This window comes from Elephantulus edwardii, unplaced genomic scaffold (genome assembly GCF_000299155.1).
Source record: "Elephantulus edwardii isolate Elephantulus edwardi_28Jun2011 unplaced genomic scaffold, EleEdw1.0 scaffold00165, whole genome shotgun sequence".
NCBI lineage: Eukaryota > Metazoa > Chordata > Mammalia > Macroscelidea > Macroscelididae > Elephantulus > Elephantulus edwardii.
Window position 1 is genome coordinate 5,911,410 of NW_006399915.1, and position 24,958 is coordinate 5,936,367.

Sequence of the window (24,958 nt, forward strand, 5' to 3'; positions counted from 1 at the left end):
GACTTTTCAAGGAAAAAAAAATGAAGATGTAGATAGGCCTCTTAAATCAAAAGACTCCGTCCATAGATTGTTGTGGTACAGTTGTAACATTTATGTGAGATGAGAACTGTAAACAGAAATGTTTCTTCTACAGTAAGAGAACTACATGTTGAAGGCAAATAGGAAAGGATAGGAAGGAGATGGTGAGGAAATGGAAATGAGAAAAATCAGAATAAATGTTAAGTGCCTGGAGAATTGATAAATTTAAAAAAAATGTGAGGGTTTACTGAGTTCTGAAAAGGGAGCTCAGGTGGCCTACTGGGTAAGGTGTTGTGCTGTCAACACAAGGGCAGGTAATTTGAATCCACCAGCTGCTCCATGGGAGAAAGATGGGCAGTCTTCTTTGTGATTTACAGCCCCAGAAAATTTACAGAAGAGTCAGCTATGGATTTGATTGTGACTCAGTGGCAATGAGTTTGAGAATTTTGAATTCTGATGCATGTTAGGACCACAGTGGGGTCCACAGGGGAAGAGAGCAGCTGTAACTAAAATCTGGCATGGAATCGGGCATTGGTAAATTGAGTTTAATCTGAATCCTTCCACACATCCATTAAAGGTGATGGAAAGTCACCAAGGACAAAGAGGCTCTGGAATGAAGTTGCCATTGACCCCAGCTTCCTGGGTTTTGTAGGATGAGGTGATCTCCATCTCTACGAGTCCTCTGATCCCTCTGTGTTCTCTGTTCCAGGAGCGGCAGCGCCTGGAGACCATCCTCAGTCTTTGTGCTGAATATACCAAACCTGACAGCCGCTTGTCCACTGGTACCACCGTGGCAGATGTGCAGAAAATCAACAAGGAGCTTGAGAAACTGCAGATCTCTGATGAGGAGTCTGTGTTTGAGGAAGCCCTGATGCCCCCTGATATGCGATATAGATGCCACCAGAAAGGCTCTCTCCTTGATGCGGACTTGACCGGCTTCGGGAGCCTCAGCCAGAGCTCAGCCAACTTCCTCACCCCACGGAACATCAGAAACGATGAACTGTTCTCTGACCTCGCCAAGACTCCCCCTCTGCCTTCTTCTGCCTTTCTGAAAGCATCCGGAGAGTCTGCTTATTTAAGTATCGTACCAAAGGTAATGCTGTCGGAGTAAAGAGATTGGGGTTAAAGACCTAAGTCTGTGAATATATGTTGGTCTAGAAATTACAAGTTTTATTATGTTAGTTTCCCAGGGTGTTTTTGAGTGAAGCACAATTTAACAAGCTCAGTAAATATGTGTTTACCATAAATAACAAATTGCTCCTCAAAAAAATAAAGATAACGGTATAAAAAGTGTCTTAGTTTTTTAGTGCTGCTATAACAGAAGTACTCTACCTAGGTGGATGGTTCTTAAAAGCAGAAATTTATTCTTTCACAGATTAGGAGAGACTAGACGTCTAAATTCAGAATGCTGTTTCTAGGGGAATTTTTCCCCCCCTGTTAGCCCTAGGTAGTAATGGTCCTTAACATCCTTTTAACAGCTTGTGAACCCAGCATGTGTTGCAGATCTCTGAGAGATCTGGGAGTCTTCCCTGGACCTAGGAGGTTCTCAGTTCTTCCCAGGGGATCACCAAGTCCATCTGATCTTTGCATGCTTATTTAATCTTTCATATATCATATAACCCATATCAAAATGGGTTGATTCAAAATAAAGTCTAATCCTGTAGATTGTGGTTTGCCACAGTAAGGTAACTGACCCTTTAGAATCGTAGAGGTTAGGATTTACAATACACAGGACAATTATATCAGATCATAAAATGGAGAATAATTATGTGAAGTCTGGTGACCTAGGAAGTTGTAAACGTAACTCAAATTGCACACCTTTTTTGTGGTTTTGAATTCACCAGTGACTCTGAGAAAGAAAGATAGTCAGTCACTTCCTGTGCGATTTACAGCGTCAGAAACCCAGTAGAGGATCAGCTATGAATTGATTCTGACTCAGTGCAACAAGTGAAAGTAGAGACTGGGAAACAGGTTGACACATATTTGGGGGTACAAGCATTTGGAGGTTGATACATATTTGAGGGCACAATTGATTTGTATTTGTCAAGTTGATATCTATGTGGGGGTACAATTCAATCCATAACAGGAGGGTGATGGTTGTTTTTAGGGGCTGTCAAATTGACCACAATCCATAGTGACCCTCTGAACAACAGATCTGAACCTTGTTACTGTCACTGTGTCAATCTTATTTATGGCAAGTAAGCGTTTCTCTTTTGGTAAGCTTGAGAGATAAGCATGAGAGAGAAAGAAATAAATTTATCCGTGATATTTCCTATGACTCTATGGCCACATATTATAGGCACGTTAATTAAAAAAAAAACAGCAAAACCCAACTTTTATTATTGAATCAGTTCTAGTGAACTGGCATTTTCCAATGAACCCAAGCATGTCAAGATAGAACTGTGTTCCATAGAATTTTCAACTGCTGACATTTTGAAAGAAGATTGCCAGATCTTTTTTTTGTTTCCTCAAGGCCCCTCTAAGAGCATTAAAACATGCCAACTTTTGGCTAGCAGTGAGCATGTTAATTAACTGTTTGCCCTACCCAGAGACACACATACATAAACATAAAGTGTTCTGATCTTTGTATGAGTTCCCACCTCCTCAACATTTATTATTTGATTCCCTAATAAAATTTTCCTACTGCTACTGGGGGAAAAAAAGTGTTCTGATCTTTTATCTTCACTAAATGTCTTGGTAATCTTTTAATATTAATTAACATAGCAGTACCTCTTTTTTAAAGGCTAGCTAAACTTTCTGTTATTTCGGGATATCATTTGTTTACAGGGTTTTTTTGCTAAAGCTTTATGTAGCAAATATTATAGGACCTAGGAAGAAATATATATGAATAACTGGGCAAATACATCTATGGGTCAGTTACTATGAGTGAAATTACTGGGCCAAAGGGTTTATACATTTTTATTTTCACTCAAGATTTTCAAATTGCACTGTAATACCTGGTGACTCATTCACTAGCAATTCATTAACAGACCTTGTTCTTTTTATACTTACCGACACTGAATATTGTAAATGTTTAATGTGTCAAATTGATAAGTGTTTTAATTTGCTTTTTTTGGTATACAGTTAGGAATTTATAAATATTTTATTAGTATTTTTGACCCACTTATTCATGTTCTTTACTAATTTTTTAAAATCACTGTATATGCATTGTTTTTACTTTGTGTGAAGGGCTATTTAAGGAACTATGGTGGTGAGACCTGAAATTGCATCAGAGGTGATTGCCCATCTTGGTTCCATGGAGCAGCTGAAGAACTCGAACCTGCTGCCTTTGGGTTGGCAGTTCACCTCTTTCCTGCTAACCCACCAGAGCTCCATAGTAGTTTGTTGGGCTTTCTTTTGACTTTTTATTTTTTTTAAGAAAGGGTATGGTGGTTATAAGCATTCGACTGCTAGTAGAAAGGTAAGTAGTTCAGACTCACCAGCAGCTTCGCGGGAGACTGATGTGGCGGTCTGCTTCCACAAAGATTACACCTTTGGAAACTTTCTAGGACAGTCCCATTCTGTCCAGTAGGGCCACTGTGAATCGGAATTGACAGTGATGGGATGAAAAGAAATGTTGATGTCTTTTAGCACAAGCGGCCTTCCATTAACTTTATTTGTAGTGTTTTTTTTTTATTTCAAGAAGATTTAAATTTATAAAAAAAAAACAACAAACCAGCTAACAGAAAGCTGGACAATGACTAGGGATGAGAGAAGGAAAATTGATGCCTTTAAGCTGTCATCTTGGAGAAGAGTATTGAATATACCATGGACTGCCAGGAGAATAAACAAGTTTGTCCTGGAGAAGGTGAAGCCAGGCTGCTCCTTGGAGGCAAGAATTCTGAAGCTTTGTCTGACATACTTTGGGCATGTTGCAAAGAGGGACTGGTCCTTGGAGAGGGACGTCATGTTTGGGTGGGTGGAGGGGACAGTGCAGGAGAGGAAGACTCTCGATGAGATGGATTGATTCAGTGACTGGGGTGATAGGGGTAGGTGTATCAGAGGCAGTAAGATTGGCACAGGCTATAGCAGGGTTTAGGGCTGTTGTATATAAGGTCGCTATGAGTCTCAGGCGACTTGACAGCACATAACAACAACAAGAGTCAAGTCAATCACTATTCCTCGTGATCCCAGTTGTGTTAGAGTAGAGGTATTCTCCATATAGGATTTTGCTGGCTGATTTTGATAAAGATTTCCAGGACCTTCTTGTGAGGAATTTTTGGGTGGAATCAACTTCCAAACATTCATTTTCATCCCATCATGTTACTACCCACGATCTCCTTAAGATTTACATGTTGTTATATGCCATCACATCAGAACTAACTCAAAGCTAACACAGTGGGTTTCAGAAGCTATAAATCACACTAGAAGAGACTGACTGGCCATCTTTCTCCCACAGAGAAGCTGGTGGATTTGAACCTCTTATCTTTGGATTGGCAGCGCAACTCCTTACCCAACAGGCTACCAGAGCTTTGGAACTCAGAGATAAGTGGTTCAAGTCAACTGGTGGCTCCTCAAGAAGAAGATGGGCAGTCTCTTCCCATGTGATTTACAACCTCTGAAACGCCATTGAAGGATCAGCTATGTGGCAGTTTCCACTTGATGGAAATAAGTAGTTATTTGTTAGTTGCTATATACCTTCCACTCAGAGCTCACACATAGCTGACCCTCTAGCACGTTTTCAGAAGTAGTAAATCGCACAGGAGATTTCTCATCCTCTCTTGCATAGCAGCTAGTTTCAGACTTTTATGCTTTTGAGTCAGCAGCGCAACCCCTTTCCATTAAGCCACCAGACCTCCCCCATGAGTTGTATTGTTGTTGTTGTTGTGTACCATTGAGTAGGAATCAACTCGTTCATAGCTGACCCTCCAGTGTGTTTTCAGAGACAGTAAATCACGTAGGAATAGATTGCCCATCTTGCTCCCACAGAACCATGGGTGAAGTTGAAACACGTGCTTTTGGGTTGACAACGCAGCTCCTTACCACTAGTCCACCAGAGCTCCCTTCAAAGAGTAGTCATAATTTCTATTTGTTGAGTTCTCTCATTATATCCCCTAAGAACTCCAGGCTGTTAATCCATATTTAAATATCTAAACCTTTCCTTCTCCTAATGACCATATTTACCTAGAAATACCCCCAGTGTTTGCCTGTTTTATTTATAGCGATCCCATGTTTCTTGGATGCAAACTGTGTTGATGGCGTTTTCATTGACTGTTTTTCTAAACTTGCCCACCAGAACTTTCTTTTGCGGCACCTCTGAGTAAATTGAAACCTTCCACCTTTCATTTAGCAGCCATGCACCTTAACCATTTGTACCACCTAGAGACTGTGGGCAGTAATTTCAAACAAGATGTCTCTTTTTATTGCCAGAAAATCGTGATTGTTAGAAACGGAAATCTGGGTAGAAAAAAATTAAAAGCTTGCTGGTGTTCAGGCAGAATAAATGAAGCATCATTTGAAATTTTGAGCTGTTGTCATCAGCAACAAGACTACCTCAAAATTCCCTCCCTTCCTTTTCAGCTGAAATATTTTCACCTTTCTTTGAATTTTACTTTTTGTTGTTGAGAATTCACATAGCAAAACAAGCAGCCATTGAATAGTTTCACCACAGATCATTCGATAACATTGATTACATTCTCCGACTTGTGCAACCATTCTCAACCTCCTTTTCTGCTCCTTAAGATTCCTTAGTCTAAACTTTCAAGTTGCTGACATCAATGTGATCCCTGCAGATAGCTCTTGGAAGAACGCAGCAGTACGCAGGGTCTCATATCTTCCTTCCTGGGGGTCTGTCAGACTTTTGTGAGCTGTGAGTTCTCTCTGAGGACTGTCTTTTGAGAACTAGGCTTCCTCAGGAGAAGGCTGTAACAAGAAAGCTGTTGGGGTGTAAATGAGCAGATCCCAGCAGATGGTTTTAATTGCTCAGATAGGCTGCAGTGGGTTAGGAGGCCTCTGATGTTGAGAGTAGAGGCTGTTGTCACAGAGATGTAAGGCTGTGTGTGCTTTAAAGACAGCAAACATCAAAGGCTCCTCTGGTTACCACAGAGCAGCCTCCACAGAACACTGCTGAGAGCTGAAGGGTCCCAGGGAGTGAGCTGTTTATTAATTTTCCGAAGGCAGACGCAATGTGTGTTACCTCAAGATGTGAGATACAACTTTCATATAAGTAAAAAAAAGTCTTGCCATTTGGTTTGGATACCCTTCCTCTTGGAGTAATCTGAACGTGGGATTATTTGCTTAACAAAGGAGCATGTTTATAATTAATGAGCTTAGTGATAAATGGAGTTGAGAGGAATGTGAAAAGCACTCCAGGCTGATTTAATGAAGCAAAGATTTTAATGGTGTTTAGAGACCTGGGATTTATGAGTCTGCAAATTGCTGCTTTACCTGCCAATAAAATGAGCTTGGACATTTGCTGATTTTCACAATTCTTTCTGAACTTAACCACTAAGGTCAAAACTGACTTTTGAGCAGTTCACATTTCTCATTTTGAGGAGTTATTTTCTCTGTAGTGGAAAGTCCTCTGGCTCCTTTGGATGCATAAGATCTGTAAGAAGAGATCTGCCATAAGCCAGTCAGGTGGAAAGTGTTTCTCTCCCCTTTCTCTGTGTGACTCATGTTACCTCAATAATGGCATATTTGAGGATGCACATGGAGGTGTAAAGTCTTATTAAAACATGTCACTATGCCAACAGAATCTTTTCAATTCCTGTGAGAAACAGCTGTTTTCAAGTCTGTTCCAACTCATCAAGACTCTCTGTGTGTTAGAGTAGAGCTGTGTTTGTAGGGTTTTCAGTGACAATCTTTAAAGAAGTAGATCACCAGGATTTTCTTCCTGAGTGCAGCAGATGTTAGTGAATGCAGGAGAGTTGTTCTTACAGGTCATTCACCTGTAAGGTACATGGATTGCAGTACTGAAAGCACTTTATTGCAGATCTGGGAGAGCAGAGAGAATCCACTAAAAAACTGCCTCCCTGGTTAAAGATGATTATTTTTATACTTGAGTTAGGTGTTAACCTTAACATATCACATGTTCAGAGCTATAGGATTTTTTTACACTCAAAAGAACAGTTGTAAACAAACAAGCAACTTATGATATAGTTTACATGTGATGGAGAAAAATAGTTTCAAAAAGTGGTAATTCAGGAAAGATGCATTTCTTCTCCTAGTAAACAGGCAGCTTAACAGTTCACATATGATTGAGAAAAGTACAACTTTAAGATCCTTACAGTTTCTAGTTACATATGACAAAGAAAAGACAAATGCTAATTCAATGAAGGATGCATTCATGATAAACAGCTTAGGGAACTCTGCATGGCTACAGAGAAGTTACAACAGAGTTTGAGGACCAAGTAAATTAATCAGACAGGTTGACCAGTTTTGCAGGCTAAAGGTGCATGATGTCAATTTTACAACTATATCATATGTTTGAATAATTTAGAGCTTATTAATACAACCCAATCACAGGGTGGAGTCAAACCTACAGCCTTTCCATTAGCAGTCTAGTGCATTAATGATTTGTATCATCCAGGGATTCTGTCAGTAAGTCCTGGTTAAATGAAGGGAATATGAAAAACAGTGTATATGAACTTTGTAAATAAACCAGTATTTTATTTTTTTTTTTTAAAAATCCAACCAAACTGTCAAGCTTCTACAAAATGAGTAAATTAAAAGTAAGCCTAAACTCTTCTAAACAGGTTTATGGATTTAGTGGATAATAATACACCTTTGGAAAAGATAGCCACAGTTTCTGAAGAGTAAAAATGTCAAATTCAATTGTTAGAGAGTCTTGCCTTTGTTGTGTTCCTGCACTGCATCCTCTTAACTAGAAGGACATGCAGGAAAGTGATGGCTGTTCTCTCCTGGGGCTTCCTATGTAAAGGCAGCATTTCAAAGCATGATGTAAATTCAAATGTGTGTACTTCTGCCTCTGGTTACACAGGGACAATTTAAATCTATAATTTGTTGTTGTTGTTATGTGCCATTAAGTTGCCTGCACTCATAGCCACCAAATGTACGACTAACCTTGCTCTATCCATTGCCAGTCTTGTTATCTCTGACACACTTATCCCCATTACCCCAGTCATTGAATCAATCCATCTCATCGAGGGTCTTCTTCTCCTGTGCTGTCCCTCCACCGACCCAAGCATGACATCCCTCTCCAAGGACTGGTCCCTCCTTGCAACGTGTCCAAAGTATGTCAGACGAAACTTCAAAGTTCTTGCCTCCAAGGAGCAATCTGATATTACCCTCTCTAGGATGAACTTGCTTGTTCTTTTAGCAGTCCGTGGTATATTCAACACTCTTCTCCAGCACCACACTCAAAGGCATCAATTCTCCCTCTATCATCCCTAGTCATTGTCTAGTTTTCCAATGCATATCAAGTAATTGCAAAGACCATGGCCTGGATCAGGCCACCTTAGTCTCCAGACTGCCATTGTTGCTCTTCAGTACTTTGGAGAGGTCTCTGACAGCAAACTTTCCCGATGCAATTTGTCTTTTTATTTTCTGGCTGCTGGTGCCAAGAGTGTTAATTGTAGAGCCACGAAACTAAAGTTGTTTATAATCTCAATCTCTTCACCATCCATTAAGATGCTGCCAATCTGCCCAGTGGTGAGAATTTCTTTATTTTTTTGATATTGAGCTTCAATCCATTTTGAAGGCTGCAGTCCTTGACCTTCTGCAGCAAGCACTTCAGATCCTCCTCAGTTTCAGCAAGCAGGGTTGTGGCATCTGCTTAATGCAGGTTGTTGATAAGTCTACATCCAATCCTGATGCCACATTTCTCCTCGTATAGCCCAGCCTCCCGGATAATCTGTTCCACATATAGATGGGAAAGGTATGGAGATAGGACACATCCCTAGCATACACCCTTCCCAATTTTGACCCCTGCAGTGTTTCCTTGCTCTGTTCTGACGACTGCCTCCTGGTCTAAGCATAGATTTCTCATAAGCACAATGAAGTGTTCTGGGATTCCCATTCTTCTCAGAGTTAGCCACAGTTTATTGTGATCCACTCAGTCAAATGCCTTTGCATAATCAATGAAACACAGATAGACATTCCTCTGGTACTCTCTATTTTTCAGCCAAGATCAATTTAGCTATAACATCCCTAGTACCATGGCCTCTTCTAAACCCAGCCTGCACTTCAGGCAGTTCTCTGTTTTTGGTGATCTTCAGCAGAATCTTGCTTGCATGTTATATCAATGATATTATAATTTAGAAAAGAAGGGGGAAAGTTCTATTTCCAGAAGAATTCATAGCCAAACTCCTTCATTTCAAAGTTGAGGTGCCAAGATGCATAAAAAATTTGTGTAATTTCCATACATTTTAATTTTTAAACACAAACTGAATTAACTGTGTTAATGGGAACCCAAGCAGTTGCAGTAACTCTTGGCTTGATCCATATTTAACATGTATTGATAGACTGGTCTTATTAGTAGGAAGGCAATGATCTATCACACATCATTTGCTGCAATTAATTGACCCTAATTTAATTCAAATTACAAATTCACAGTACTGAGTTATAAAAAGTTTTATTAACATGGACTCAGAGTGAAAAAAATAAAAATGAAGGGAATATATTTTAAATTTCAACTTTCTGTGTTACCATAAAATGAAAGCTTATTCAATGAATAATGTTCATTGCTGAATGAACATTAATGATCATTGCTGTCTTATGTGATTTCCTTCTTGGATAATACATGAAATTACAATATCCTTACCCTAGTTATTACAAGCCAGAGATTTAGACTGCCTCTTGGTTACTTTATGTTTGATAAAGAACTTGGAAGACATAGTAATTTCCTGGATGGCATTTATTGCTAAAAATGGCCTTGTAGGCTAATATCAAATAAATACACCTGTTGTGATACATGCAAATACTTATTTCATTCTTGGTTCCAATTTATAGTAGCAACAACATTCTATTTACAATAGAACAAAACTCTGACCAGTCTTACACCATCCTTACATTTGCTACCATGTTTAACACCATTTGTGCAGCTGTTGTAGCATTTATTTTTCATTAAAAACATGTCTTTTTTTTTCTTTAGCTTTTTATTGTGATTTGGGTGAAAGTTTGCAGAATGAATTGATTTTGCTTGTAATTCAAACACATTTTGATTCATTGCTTTGTTTGCAGTTCCCACAATATAACCTGTGTTCTTCCATTGGCCTTTTGCTCTTCTGTTCCTCCTTGCCTTCTGAGCTTTTTCTCTGGGCAAATGCTTCTCATTGATTTGATGTAATTGATTGCTGGAAGTTGTCCATGTAGCATCAGGATGGATGATGAAGAGATTGAGATTGTTCACAGCTTCAGTTTGCTCGGCTCCACGGTCAACACTCTTGGCACCAGCAGCTAGGAAATAAAAAAACGTATTGCGATGGGAAAGTCTGCTGTTAGGGACCTCTCTAAAGTACTCAAGAGCAGTGGTGTCTCTCTGGAGACTAAGGTGTGCCTGATACAGACCATGGTCTTTGCAATCACTTGTTATGCATCAGAAAGTTGGACAATGACTAGGGAGGATAGAAGGAGAATTGATGCCTTTGAGCTGTGGTGCTGGAGAAGAGTATTGAATGTTCCATGGACTGCCAAGAAAACAAACAGATCCATCCTAGAGAGGGTTAAACCAGGCTACTCCTTGGAGTCAAGGATTCTGGGGCTTCTTCTGACATACTTTGGACATGTTGTAAGGAGAGACAGGTCCTTGGAGAGGGACATCATGCTTGGTAGGGTAGAGGGACAGCGCAGGCGAGGAAGACCCTCTATGAAGTGGATTGATTTAATGACTGGGGTAATCGGTATGGGTGTGTCAGAGGCAGTGCAATTGGCACAGGACAGAGCAGAGTTTAGGGCTGTTGTACATAGGGTCGTTATGAGTCACAAACGACTAGACGGCACATAACAACAACAGAGTCAGAACCATCCCTCAGCTGACCTTCCAGTGGATTTGGAGAGGCAGTTAATCTCATTGGAGGGGATTACCCATCCTTCACCAGTGGAGCAACTGGTGGATTCAAACCGTGTGCCTTTGGAATTACAGTACAGTTTATTACCAATACCTTATAGGCTTGTCATTTGGTTGAAAGTTGAGCCAAACAAGGTGTAAAGGGTGAGGAAATGACATCATCTTGGGGGATCCACTAGTCTCTAACAGACCAATAAATAGTCTTTTTTTTTTCTGTATGTATATCCTTGTTTAGCTCTAATCTTTGAAGAAGCAGATTGGGAGGTCTGGGTTTTCCTTGGTGCTTTCAGGTAGCTTTGGGCCACCAATCTTGCCAAGCACAGACCATCTGCAGCACCCAAGGCACCTTAAACTTGGTCTTAATTATTAATTCCCCCACTTTCTTCCCACATCCCATCTACAAGACTGCCTACTGTGATCTATTTCAGAGTGGTCTGTAATGGTAGCCAGCTGTCGCTGAGTTCTTCTGTTCTCAGGGTTGTGGAAGCTGCTGCTTAGTTGGTCTGTTGGCCTTTTGGACAAATTATTTTCGTTTATCTTTGCTTTTATTCCTTCTTCTTTGCTTCAGATGGGGAGAGACTCATAGTTGTGCCACTTGCACATCTTCCTCCTTTTTTCCCGGATTGTTTTCTTTGTTGTTCATTGTTGTGTACCATCAAGTCAGAACCAACCCATAATTGACCCTCTGGTGGGTTTTCAGAGGCAGTAAGTGCATGGAAGGAGATTGCCAATCCTTCTCCCATGGAGCAGCTGGTAGATTCGAACCACATGCCTCTGGGATTGCAAAAGCTGCTTTTTGCCACAAGGCTTCCAGTGCTCCCTACCAAGCATTATTTCTTTGTCTACAGACTGATCTTAAAAAAAAAAAAAATTACACTGGTTTACCTACAAAGTTTGAATACATTGACCCTCACATCAGATCTCCCCCACCTCCCCAACCCATCCCTCCACCACCCGTCAAACCGTGCAACCACACGACAACCCTCACCCCTCCTCCCCGCTCCTCTCCTTAGATCCTCTTACATGTTTTACTACTGATCTTCTTGATTAAATGTCCAAGGTATATGAGTTGAAGACTTGCCATCTTTTGTTTTTAAGGATCATTCTGCATGTACGTCTTCCAGTCAGATCTGTTTGTTCTTCTACCAGTCAGTGATGTATTCAGTACTCTTTGCCAACACTAATTTAAATACAGTCATTTTTCTTCAGTCTTCCTTGTTCATGGTCCGGTAATAACGATCTTGGGTTAGGCACAGTTTCATCCTTACATTTCTTCTTTTTAATACTCTAAAAGAGTATACTCTTTTGGTCCAAAGCAATATGCTGTTCGATTTCTTGACAACTGCTTCTCTGGGCATTAATTGTGGATCTAAGTAAAATGAAATATGTTATAATGTCAGTCTTTTCTCCATTTACCATATTGTTGCTTATTAGTCTAGTTGTGAAGATTTTGGGGTTTTTCTTATGCTGCTATGTAGTGAAGGCTGTAGTTATTGTTGCTATTATTCATCAGAACTGGTAAAGTACTTTGAGACCTCTTTACTATATCAGCAAGCAAAGTTGTATCATCTGTGTATCTCGATTGTTGATAAAGTATCCTCCAACCTGATGCTGCATTCTTCTACAGTCTGCTTTCTTTGATATTTTGCTCAACCTACAGATTGAGTAAATCACTCCTGATTGATACAGACTTTTCCTGATTTTACGACTGTTTGCGACCTCTTGACCTAAGCACGATTAAATGTCCTGGATTGCTCATTCTTTGCAGTGTCATAGTTTTTATGATGTCATTGCATAGTCAGTAAAATACAGGTAGACATCTTCTTGTTATTCTCTGTACTTAGCCAAGATCTGCCTGACATCAGCCATGATGCCACTTACTCCACAACCTCTTCTGTATCCTGCTTTAATTTCTTGCATTTCCCTTGCTGCATCCATATTTAAATTATCTCTAGCAAAATCTTATTCATATGTGATAATAATGATCTAGTGTGATGATTTTCACAATCTATGAAATAACATTTCTTTGGAGTGGGCACAAATATCTGTTCCAGTTGGTGCAGAGTTGAGAATTTCCACTATGACCTATCTTCACCCTCCATACTTATAAAGAGTATAGCTTTCCAGATTGTTCAGTTGTTGTTTTTTACATACTCTGCTTCCACCCATAGGGGATATATTTTTAAACTACATTGGAAAAGGACACCCAGTATGTAATGTCACCCATCAGGATACTGGCCTTGGTGAGCTTTCCTGCTAGGATCACTCAGCAGTGATTTTGGAATGTCATTCACTGGTACAGGCATTCTTCATGGCCTACGTCAGGCATCTCAGTGTTAGGACAATGAGACTCATTGTCTGTGAGAAAAAGGTCAGTAGATATTTTATTAGCTAACAAGATATTGAACTTAAAGTGACAAAAAAGGTAAATGTCAAAACTTGTGGGACCGCAATACCCCTAATCTTACAAATTCGAGATACTTCTCAGTCATTCCATTTTCTTAGGAGTAGCAAAGTAAGGTAAAAAGAAAATATATAATGCGACCAATATCTTAAAATGACCAGGATTATTAAATTTAATTAGTTTAATGGAGTACACTTAATTTTAGTGAGTGTTGTGTGGAATTTGAATATATTTTTCAGTAAAGTGGATCTTCTTTAAAAATTTACCTACTTGCATTGTTATGTTTGATTTCTAGTAGAGAAATGGTACAATTATTGCATGCAGATAAAAAAAAAGAATAATTCCATCAAGACAAAAATTAAATAAACAGTATACCTGTAACAGCATTTCTTAGAGAGCTCTGGGTGGCTTAAGAGTTACACTGCCAACTCAAAGGCATATGGTTTGAATCCTATTGCTCCACAGGAGAAAGATGGATAATCTCCTTCTGTCTCTGAAAATCCACTGAAGGGTCAGCTCTCAGTCAGTTCTGACTTGACAGTACATAACAATAACGGTGGCAGTGGAGGCAGGTGTGTCAGAGACAGTGAGACTGGCTCAGCATAGGGCAGGGTTCTAAGCTTTTTTGTTCATAGAGTTGCTGTGTGTCGTGAATGATTCAGTGGCACATAACAACAACAGCAACACCACCAGAGCAGCATTTCTTGCATTTTAAGCACCTGGTGTATAGAAACACAGGTTCTGTCAGATGATATCAGAGATAAGTACACTGGAATTCTTGAAAGAGAAGACTTTTCCAATCATCATGTTGTTGTTGTTATGTGCCGTGGAGTCGCCTGTGACTCATAGTGACCCGATGTACAGCAACCCTCAACCCTGCTCTATCCTGTGCCAATCATATTGTCTCTGACACACCAACTCCCATTACCCCAGTCACTGAATCAATCCACCTCATTGAGGGTCTTTCCCCTTCTGCGCTGTCCCTCCACCCTCCCAAGCAAGATGTCCCTCTCTAAGGACTGGTCCCTCTTTGCAACATGTCCAAAGTATGTCAGACGAAGCTTCAGAATCTTTGTCTCCAAGAAGCAGCATGGTTTCACCCTCTCCTGGACAAACCTGTTCATTCTCTTAGCTGTCCAATTATCTTACTATCTTTTAATCAATAAAGCTAGTTGCTAGCAAGTCAGTTTCAACTCAGAGTAAACCCATGGAGCTTAAAGAGGGACTGCTAAACAGTATGCAGTCCAGTTTGGACATTGGATTTGAGCAACACTATTATTTGCTTCCCTGGACACTTGTCTTCCTCTGATTTTGGGATGTTAAGAATGCTCTTGTTCATTTATTTCTTGTTAAAGCCTAGGAGCTCAACTATTACATGAGATCATTTTGCAAATGGTGACTGGTATCCTGTTTCATATCACATATGTCCATTGTATCTATGTCTTAAACATTTCATAAGAACAAGGTCTTTTAGGGTAAAGACAGCTGGGTACTAGGAAAGAGTGAAATGTGAGTTAAGTGTGTAGTTGTTAAATACTTTTGAGAATCTCTAAAGTGATGGAGCCTGTACTTTTCTGGTTGTTAACTGTGTAGAACGTTTCTGTGACATCGAGCCAAGTGCCTTGTGTCCTTACTGGCCAACCTTGTGTTGAGAAAAAATAGTAAGCCTGAGTGCACATTTGCAGATAATCCTAGCAGTGAGACCCAATGCTATGACTAGATATTTGAAAGACTTTGCAAAGGGGTTTACTCATTTGGAAATGGAAGACAGTTTGGGACTTGTAATGAAGGTAGCCCTTCTGTCTACATCATCCCTGTCTAAGTTTTTGTTCTACACTGCTGAACTTTGGAGAAATCAATCTCTGTAGACCACAGTTCCCTCATCTGTATAACACAAATACAAATCTGTGAATGAAGTTGGAGCTAACCCTGAGGACATAACTACAGAGCATGGAATTTTCTCTATGGGGAGTTCATTCAGAGTTCCAACTGAACAGTTGCAGGAATGTTTGTAGAATCCAGATGGACATGGAGGCTGTGAAATACAGGACCCAAATCCCGTTTATAAATTGAGAACTGTTGCAATGGAAGTGTGAATAATCCTTCACTGTGTTGATTAATCACAGACCCCAGAGGGTGTAAGTGAAGAACAGAGGACCCAGGAGCTGGCCGCGATGGAAGAGACCCGGATTGTCATTCTAAACAACCTGGAGGAACTTGAACAGAAAATCAAAGATATAAATGACCAGATGGATGAATCTTCCAGGGAGGTATCAACAAGTTTACTTTTCACTTTTTCTGTTTTCTTTCTTCCCTTTAATTTAAAAATATTGGCTCTCTATGAGGATACAAGGCTGAGTATGTAGCTATCAACAAGAGAAACCATTTTTAAAAATAGAAACCATGTGTAAGGTACAAGTGCCATTTTTTCGTTTTACATTTCTTTCTTAAATTGTGGTTGAATGAGATAAACTTATTAGGCCATTTTTTAAAAATTGTGGTAAATATTAATATCCTAAAATATTTGTCATTTTAGCATTCTTGACATGTACATTTTAGCGACACTAATTTTATTCATTATATTGTGCTAAGTTACTGTTTCTCACTTCTGACTTTTTCCTCTATCCTAACAGTAGCCCAGTATTTCATATAGAGAAAATCTCCTTCCCCTCCCCCCAGATCTATGTGCATCTGCCTCTTAGAGATAATTTATATAAATAGAATTGTAGGATATCTACCCCTTTGTGACTGACTTCTTTTATTCAACATGATGTTTTCCAGGCCTATTCATGTTGTTGTTTGCATCAGAACATTTTGGGACATGGAATGTACATAGTTGTTTTTCTCTTTTCCTTGAGGAAAATCTCTTTGTACCTATGTACTACATTTTCTTTTTCCATTCATTTATCAATGAATATTTAGGCCACTTTAATCTTTTGGCTATTGTCTGTAGTACTGCAGTGAGCATTGATATGCCTCTGTCTGTTTTCCTTTTTTTTTTCTTTTCTGCTCTCAGTGGATACCTCATGAGAGTAAGCTCGCTGGATCATATGGTAATTCTATGTTTAACTATTTGAGTAACCCCAAGACTGTTTTCCACAGCAGCTGTACCATTCTACAATCCTATCAGCAGTAGATGAGGTTTCCTATTTCTCTACATCCTCACCGACACCTGTTGTTTTTGTTTTGGTTTTAATCATGGCTGTCTATGTGAGTGTGAAGTGATAGCTTGTTTTGGTTTTGATTTGTGTTACTCGAATGACTAGTGATGTTCAGCATCTTTTTAGAGGTTTGCTGACCATTAGTATGTCTTCATGTCATTTGCTCATATTTTTTACCTGGTTCACTGTCTTTTTACTATTGAGTTGTGTGGTAAGCCATTGTTAATGTGCTTTATGTATTCTTGGATTTCTCTTCACCATTATATGCATATTGGTTTGTCCCAGGAACTCTGACAGCTGAAAGACCCCTGAAAGCTTGAGTGTTTGAGTTCAAACGCAATGTTTTCTGAGCCTGTTAGCTATCAGACAATCATCTCACTAACACTGGAGAAATCCGTACATGAATCACATGTAGGCTCCACTTTCTGTGAGTTTGCAAACTAGAAAGAAGGACATTTGAGAATGATTATAGGATGACAGTGACTGTTTTTTTATTGCTTCCATGGAATGAGAAGGTGCAAAGAATTAATTCTGTCTGTGGAAGTTAAGTTGGGATGTTTTATGACAGATGATGCAGGAGTAAGGGGAGGCTCACCTGTCATCATATACACAGACCTTGGAAGCCCCTCCTTCAGGCATTGCTAGGAATGTGAGCTTTCTGTGCTGAACCATGTGTGACTCTTACTTCTCTTGCTCTAGGGACAAAGAAAGACATGATTGATCCCTGCGTGGTCTATGCTCAAGCCTAAGTCCAAGGAAAGGGACAAAATGTCATTGAGAAATAACCAGAAAAGGGGGTCAGAGAAGACAATTTAGTGACAACCAACTTTATTTTTTAATTTTATTTTATTATTTCTTTCTTTTCTCTCCAACTTTCATTCCTAAGTCAAATCTAACATGACTCTGGGTTGTTCTCTAGGCTGTAACATACTTACTGATAAGGTATTATTGTTATTTTTTTTTTTAAATTGTAGCTGCCAAGCAGTGCATCTCTATAGTGGATGAGTGAGAATTTCTTGGAAGGATATTTCTGAACCCTGTTTTGTGTTCTCAGTTGGATATGGAATGTGCGCTTTTGGATGGAGAACAGAAATCTGAAACAACTGAACTCATGAAGGAGAAGGAGATTTTGGATCATCTAAACCAGAAAATAGCAGAACTGGAGAAAAACATTGTTGGCGAAAAGACCAAGGTAAAGAAATTAGTATATGAATGCAACTTTTATGTCAGCATAGTGGCACTGTTTGATAGAATGGAAGAGCTGAGTGGAATGTGAATTTGGGTTTGTTTGTCATGTTCCTGAAAATAGTCACTTTTGAGGAAAGCAACAAGATCAGGTAAGCTGTCACAAGGGAAGCACACTGAGGTACTGAGTAGCAAATGCTGAGAGAGCTGAGTATGTGGAATTTGTGAGCTGATTTTCATGGCAGCTTATCATACTCAAGTGAATGAATTACTTTTTCCACTAGCTTTTCTGTCTATACTATTGGGGTCTTGTGGGAATGGCTTAAGCATATTCAAATATGGTGGTCTCATTTCTTTTCATTTTTCTGTTTATCAAGAAGATGAATGGGGGCCATTCATCTCTGTCCTGCCTTGCCATTGTCTTCGATGCAAGTGCACCGCTCTTTGGAAACTGCATTGCTGTTTTGGGAGGAACTTCACACTGCCAAGTGCAAACTGCCTGTGAAACTCATCTGACACCTAGCTTGGAGAGTCAAGCCACAACTTGGTTAAATTTTTAGGGAGAATATGAACTATTATTTGCAATTCTTAGAATTCAGGGTGATAGTTGAGTATTTAATCTGTTTATTAAATTTTTTTCTCTCTCTCTTAAATGCTACACATTGTTCTGGTTTACCATTTGGAGTTAGTTTGAGCTGAATTAAGCCTGGGAAGGGAAAGTAAAATAAAATACTGGTTTAGGAAAGATAAAACTAAGTAGCTTTGCCACATTCTTTCCTGTTCACCATGCTTTTTACTAAGCTGAGAAAAGGAAAAAAAAAAAAGAAAGCCCACTTGAGTAAATTCTAGTGATAATATATGTAAAGAATTTCTGCTGGATGTGGCTTCCTTTATTAGGCTCGTCTTTGTTCGAGACCTATAAATAAGGGCATTTGATCTTGGTGCCAGAGAATGAGCTCAAAATACTGTCGGAAATGGAAGTCAAGTGAAAAGCCACATCATGATTTGTTGGGTGCTGACTTCTGACCCTTAAACTGTGTGACCTTTTCTTTATTAAATTCTTTGAGTGCTCCAGACTTCAAAAGAGTAAGGAATTCATTTGGATAGTAACTGTACTTCTCTTTAAAATCCAAAACCAAGACTTTCTAACTCTTCTGTGTAGAAGGAAACAGTTAATGAGCTATGTTTTTCAAAGCTTCTGTCAGCACAAGACAGGAAGAGCCTTGAAAAGATGGATTGACACAGTGACTGTAGCAATGAGGTCAGGTATGATAAAGATAGGTAAGGTTGGCTCAGGATAGCACCAGGTTCACAGCTATTCATAGGGTCACTATGAGTTGTAGATGACTCAACAGCACATAAGAACAACAACTCAATGATCCAGCAAGCAGCTTTTTGTTGGATGGGTCAGAGAGAAAAAAACCCTCAACAAGATGGATTGCCACAGTGATGGGCTTGTAATGGTAACTAATTGGTGGTAACAGTGGTCTTGAGCATATCAGATCAGGAGGATGGGCAGGATAGGATAAAGGTCACTATGAGTTGTCATCAACTCGTTGGCATCTGACAACGATACAATTTTGTCATTCTGGAAAACTTATGGGACAGATGGATCTGAGTCCTTCTGCCTTCCTCACCTTTATTTATATTTGGGTGGGACACACATTTCATAGCCTGTATGTACTTTTTGCCTGTAATTAGCATGGCACTCTCAAAAGTGAAGTAAGCAAGTCAATGCTAAATTTCACTTAGCACAGAAAGTTGTCTTATCTCTCTGGGCCCAAGATGGAGGCAGACATCTAGAAACACAGAAGAGCCAAGCAGGGAGGTTGCCTCCATCCTTCCTGTTATTGTTTTGGTGGTGGATGGAGCTCTCGGGAAACAGGGACTGCTGGCAGTTTGAATTCTAGAACCAGCTCATTCAGCTGTTAGAGGATTACTTAGTCTTGGAAGATAGGATTATAGCCTGTCATCATAGGGTATGAAGAATGGCAGAAGCCAGCTTTGACTGCAGGACTCCAGAGGAGAATAAGGAAGGGTAGAAACAGAACTAGGATTTGAGTGGCTTCAGTGTGTATCCTTGACATTCAAACTCAAGTAGAGAACCAGCACTGCTGGACAATATGATGTTTCTCAAATAAGCTGGTTATTACCTACAGGCATACCAATAATGTTATCAAAATAATCTATTATTTTAAAATAAGTACATAAACATCCTTCTCACTGCTTCCTTATTGCTCTTCTCTTGAGCATAGCTAAACAGTTAAAATCATTTTCTTAGTGTACTATGTCTATTGTTCCTCATATCCTAGAGAGTTACCCATTCCTCCTATTTCAACTGACTCTGAAGCCTACTTACTACTTGAGTCTTCTATGTTGTTTACTTAGTGGATGCTTTCAGTCTTGTGGCCTTGCTTCTGTTCCCACAGTAAGCGGTATAGGGGATAACTCTTCTTAATTCTGACCCAAATGTGCCTGTGGCTTCTGGGCACCACTTTTTTTGTGTATTCTCTTTTCCTTTCTTTGATTTTCCATCTCTATTTCCTTTACTTTTTCCTCGGCTTCTATCCATTCACTTGAATTTGCCTTCCAGCAGTGTGCACATCTTTTCTGTCTTCTCATTCTTTGCTAATCCTGACTTGAAATAATTTCTGGTGACTATCAAAATGCACCTTTCAAGTCTATAATTCTTTTCTGAACTTCTGACTCATATCCTGTGATTTACCTGACTTCTCCACTTAGAGGTTTCACAGGTATCTACAGCTGAACTCAGATAACAGAACTCTTGATTTTTATCCTTACTCTGGCCACAGCACCTCCACTGCATTTCCCGTATAGGAAAATTGAGCACCCAGCTGCTCGAATAAGAAACCTGGAAGTCATTCTTGACCCTTCTGTTTTCATCCTCCATATATCCAGATTAAAATATTCCTCAATTATGCAACTTCTCTGCATCTCCGATAATGACACTCTTCCTCAAAATCACCTTAGCCAGCAGTTCCCCACATCATTTAGCTCATTTTCTATGTCAATCCATTCTCTTTTTTTCACAACAGCCAGCGTAATTTAAAATTCCTAGCAGCCAGTCTGATTTTTAAAAAATGAATACACACACACAAAGCTGCTTTAGCAGTTTGAATCCACCAGTGGTACCACAAGAGAAAGATAAGTCTACTCCCATTTGCTTTACAGCCTTCAAAAACCTGCTAGAGGGTCAGGCATGAGTCAGTTCTAAATCAGTAGAAATGAAGGCTTTTGCTTTGTTTTTTAGTTTATATACACACATTAAACCACATCACTCTGGTTTATTGTGCTCCACTATAAAGGAGGGAGTTTGGGTGGTTTAGTGATAAAGGATTGTATTCCTAACCTGGAGGACCTTGGCTTGAGTTTCTCAGCTGCTGTGTGGGAGAAATATGGGAATTCTTCTGTGCAATTTATTGCCTCTGAAAACCCACTGGAGGGTCAGCTATGTGTAGGTTCCAGCTTGATGTTATGTACAATAGCATATTTTAAAGGAAGTCTGGTGATGTAAGCCGTAGGGAGTTACATTGCTTACTCAAAGCTGCCACGTCTCCAGTGGTGCAAATCCCCCATCAGGTCCATGAAAAACGAACAGTCTCCTCCAAAGCAATTTACAGGCTCTCAAGAACGTGCTGGAGGATCAGCTTTGAATCGGTTTTCATTCTTACATTAGTGACTGATGGACTAATGTGATAATCTGTTACGTGCTTATTCGTCCAGCCTCTGTCATCTCTCTCCCCATTTCCATACCACTCTCTCATTGCCTTTCTTCACATCACTCACAAATGTGGCCAATCTCTATGTCCCCTTCCTCAGATTCCATGTTTGCCAGGTCTGTTTTTCTGGACTCTGATTTGTTCAGTGCCTTCCCTCAGAAAAGCCCTTCCAGGCCTTTCCAGGTTAGAGCATATTTTCCCTCTTGTTCTTTTTCTCTCTTACACAGCATTTTTAAAAAATGTGTATTTGTTTGGGTGCTTACCAGATATTTATCTCCATTTCTAGTCTGTGAAATATAGGGGAAACTACTGTCTAGGGAGCTCTGGTGACCTAGTAGTAAGAATCTGTACTGCAATCAAAATAACTATGTTACCCCTGTACGAATAGCAAAATTCAACACAGCAACAAACAACAAACGCTGATGAGATTGTGGAGGAACTGGAACCCTTATTCACTGTTGGTGGGAGTATAAAATGGTGCCACCACTATGGAAGGCAGTATGAGGCTTTCTCAAAAAGTTGGAAATAGAAATACCATTTGTCCCAGCAATTCCACTACTGGAAATATACCCCAAAGAAACCATAACTTCCACCCAAGCAGATATATGCATACCCATGTTTATTGCTGCTTTGTTCACAATAGCAAAGAGTTGGAGCCAACCCAAGTACCTATCAACAAACGAATGGATAGAGAAGCTGTGGTATATTCACACAATGGAATACTTGCAACACTGAAAAACAAAGAACTTATGAAATATTATACTAAATGTGTGACTATGGAGGACATCATTCTGAGTGAAATATCTCAGTCACAAAAAGACAAGTATTGCATAGTGCCGCTGTTATAGAACAGGACTGATAGGGGGTTGGGGGAAAACGAAGAAAAGAGGGAATAAATAATGTGCATGGTCTTGAAACATATGAGGAGGAGAACATTATGAAAGGAATATATAATTAGGTATTATTGGCATGACAAAAGTCCAGAATAAGAGTTGCATAGTAAAGTGGTGTGGGGGTGTGGACTGTACAACAATGAAAGAACTTTTTTCCCCAAAGAAAAAAGTGAACTGGGAGGGAAGGAGACAGGGAGAAAAATGTGCAGCAATGAATGAATGGAAACGCAAGTTCTTTATAAACTTTCATTAAAATCTAAAAAAGAAAAAGAAGAAGCTGCCCTGCAATCCCAAAGGCACTTGGTTCAAATCCACCAGCTACTCCAAGGGTGAAGGATGCCTGTCTCCTCCTGTGTGATTTACTGCTTCTGAAAACCCGCTGGCTGGTTATCTGTGGGTTAGTTCCGACTCCACAGCACATAGCAACTGTCCACCGTTAGCCAGTCTAGTAGGTGCCAGAACACTGCCTGGTAAAATAGTACCCTTGGATCTCCTGCTAGCAGCTAGTTCAGGCTGGGCCTCTGCAGAAACATTGAGCCAAACACCTGCTAATGAGCCCCATATGGCCAAGCCTCAGAACAGCTGTGAGAGTCAGCCTGCATGCACATGCCAGCAGGTCGCTGGGTGAGCCAGGGTGTAAAGCAGGAGGAGGAAGTGGCCTCTGCCCTCTTGGGTTGCCTTTCCCTTTCCACACACCTGTTGCTGTTATCATATACAGAGCCTGGAGTGGAAAAAAATAAAAACCTGAAAAGATATCCTTGCTAGGCCAGTGCAGATTCAGATGTCAGCAGTACATCCTGTAAACCTTGCTCTGGATTTTTGGAGACAAGACTTGAAACTGGAGTGAAGAAGGCTCAGTAACACCTCGGAGATCTTGTCTTACTATGAAGTTGTTGATGTAGTTTTCCCTTCTTACCCATACTAGCTTTTGTTGTAGTTGTGTACCATCAAGTCAGAACCGACCCATAGCTGGCCCTCCAGCAGGTGTCCAGAGCCAGTAAATCACCGGTGAGGAGACTGCCCATCCTTCTCCTATGTATCACTTTGTGGAGTCGAACCATGTACCTTTGTGTCGGCAGTGCAATTCCTTACCCCTAAGCCACCAGTGCTCCCTGGCCAGCCTTTAGTATTGATTGGGTATTTTTATAACTATGACAGTTTTTAATATTTAGTGTAATTAGTTCTACTCTATAACACTTGGAAGCAGTAGTGACATCCACTTCCTAAGCAACATGCCTCTGGAAAATCTATAAACTTTGATAAATGATGATAGTTATAGAAAGGCTTCTGGCCTTTTGTTGATAGGGTCGTTATGAGCCGTACTCGACTCAACGGCAATCAACAACAACAACAACTCTATAACACAAGGGTTTCCCATCAGTTATAATCCATTTGGCAGTACAAGAAGATAACAGCTATCTATATGTTATATATATACATGTATATATACACACACACATATACATATATACACACTTTTAAATTAATTTATTTATACATATACATATACATCTAGTTATAGTTATAGTTTAGTTAGTTATAGTTATTAGGTGTCAGTAACTCAGCTCTGACTCACAGGAACACTGGTATAGCAGAAGAAAACCCTGCCCAATCCTGAGCCGTCTTCACAGCCTCTTCTGTCTTTAAGCCTATAGAGTACGTGTGTATGTTTCTATCCTCCCGTTGCTGTTGAGCTGATTCTAAGTCAGAACAGTTGCATGTGCATCAGGACTACACTCCACGTGGTTCTCAGTTGTGGTTCTCTTGGAAGTAACTCTCAAGACCTTTCTTCCAAGATGCCACTGGCTTCTGAGCATTTTCAAACTACCAGCCTTTCGGTTAACAACTAGTCCATTAACTGTTGCACCACACTCAGACACAGACTCTCTCACCTTATTCATCTATAGCTATTTGTAGGAAGTTCATATTATAGATTGGTTACATTCCTAAGTCTGTCTTTAAGTCAAAACTGTTCATTGTTGTTGTTATGTGCTGTTCAGTCAAAACTGTATGTAAGTACAAACTGGTATTGTTCATATGTGACATGTTGTTGTGATTGTGTATACTGTGGAGTCAGAACCAACCCATAGCTGGCCTATGACAGTTAATCACACAGGAGTAGACTGCCCATCCTTCTCCTGCAGAACAGCTAGTGAACAAATGTTTATATTGGTACATAGTATAAAGTCGCGACACTTATGCATACATTAGAACATCTCTAACATAGAACATCTTTATAATAATGTTTTGAAATGCACAGTAAAGTAGCATCTCTTTATTTGTGTAAACCATTTTATGTACCTTGAATTTTTAATATAATCAATTTTACTGGATGGTTTATATATATGTTCAGGGTTCATATCCCACCAAACCTGGAGACTACCTGTGATATACATAAAGAATAAGTAACTTTGGTGTTTATTTTTATAGAAAATAGAAGCAATATAAATAGCTAAGCATACCTGAAGATTATCTATTCCGTGTTATATTTATTGAACGTAATAAATGTTCAATTTTCGACGTAATGAGCTGTGCTGGCCTCTCATTGCCCTTAGGGTTACCATTAAGTGTATCGCTAAGCCTGTTCC

General features: G+C 39.7%; 1 protein-coding gene across 2 annotated transcripts in view; it reads left to right on the forward strand.

Moving 5' to 3' along the window:
• The window catches only part of PHLDB2 (pleckstrin homology-like domain, family B, member 2), a 124,047-nt gene that overhangs the window by 28,146 nt on the left and 70,943 nt on the right, over positions 1–24,958 (forward strand). For both annotated transcript variants that reach the window (XM_006895341.1, XM_006895340.1), the window contains exons 2-4: positions 728–1,111; positions 15,518–15,661; positions 17,607–17,744. In XM_006895341.1, the coding sequence (XP_006895403.1) occupies positions 728–1,111; positions 15,518–15,661; positions 17,607–17,744 (666 nt within the window). The remainder of the gene's footprint in view (positions 1–727; positions 1,112–15,517; positions 15,662–17,606; positions 17,745–24,958) is intronic.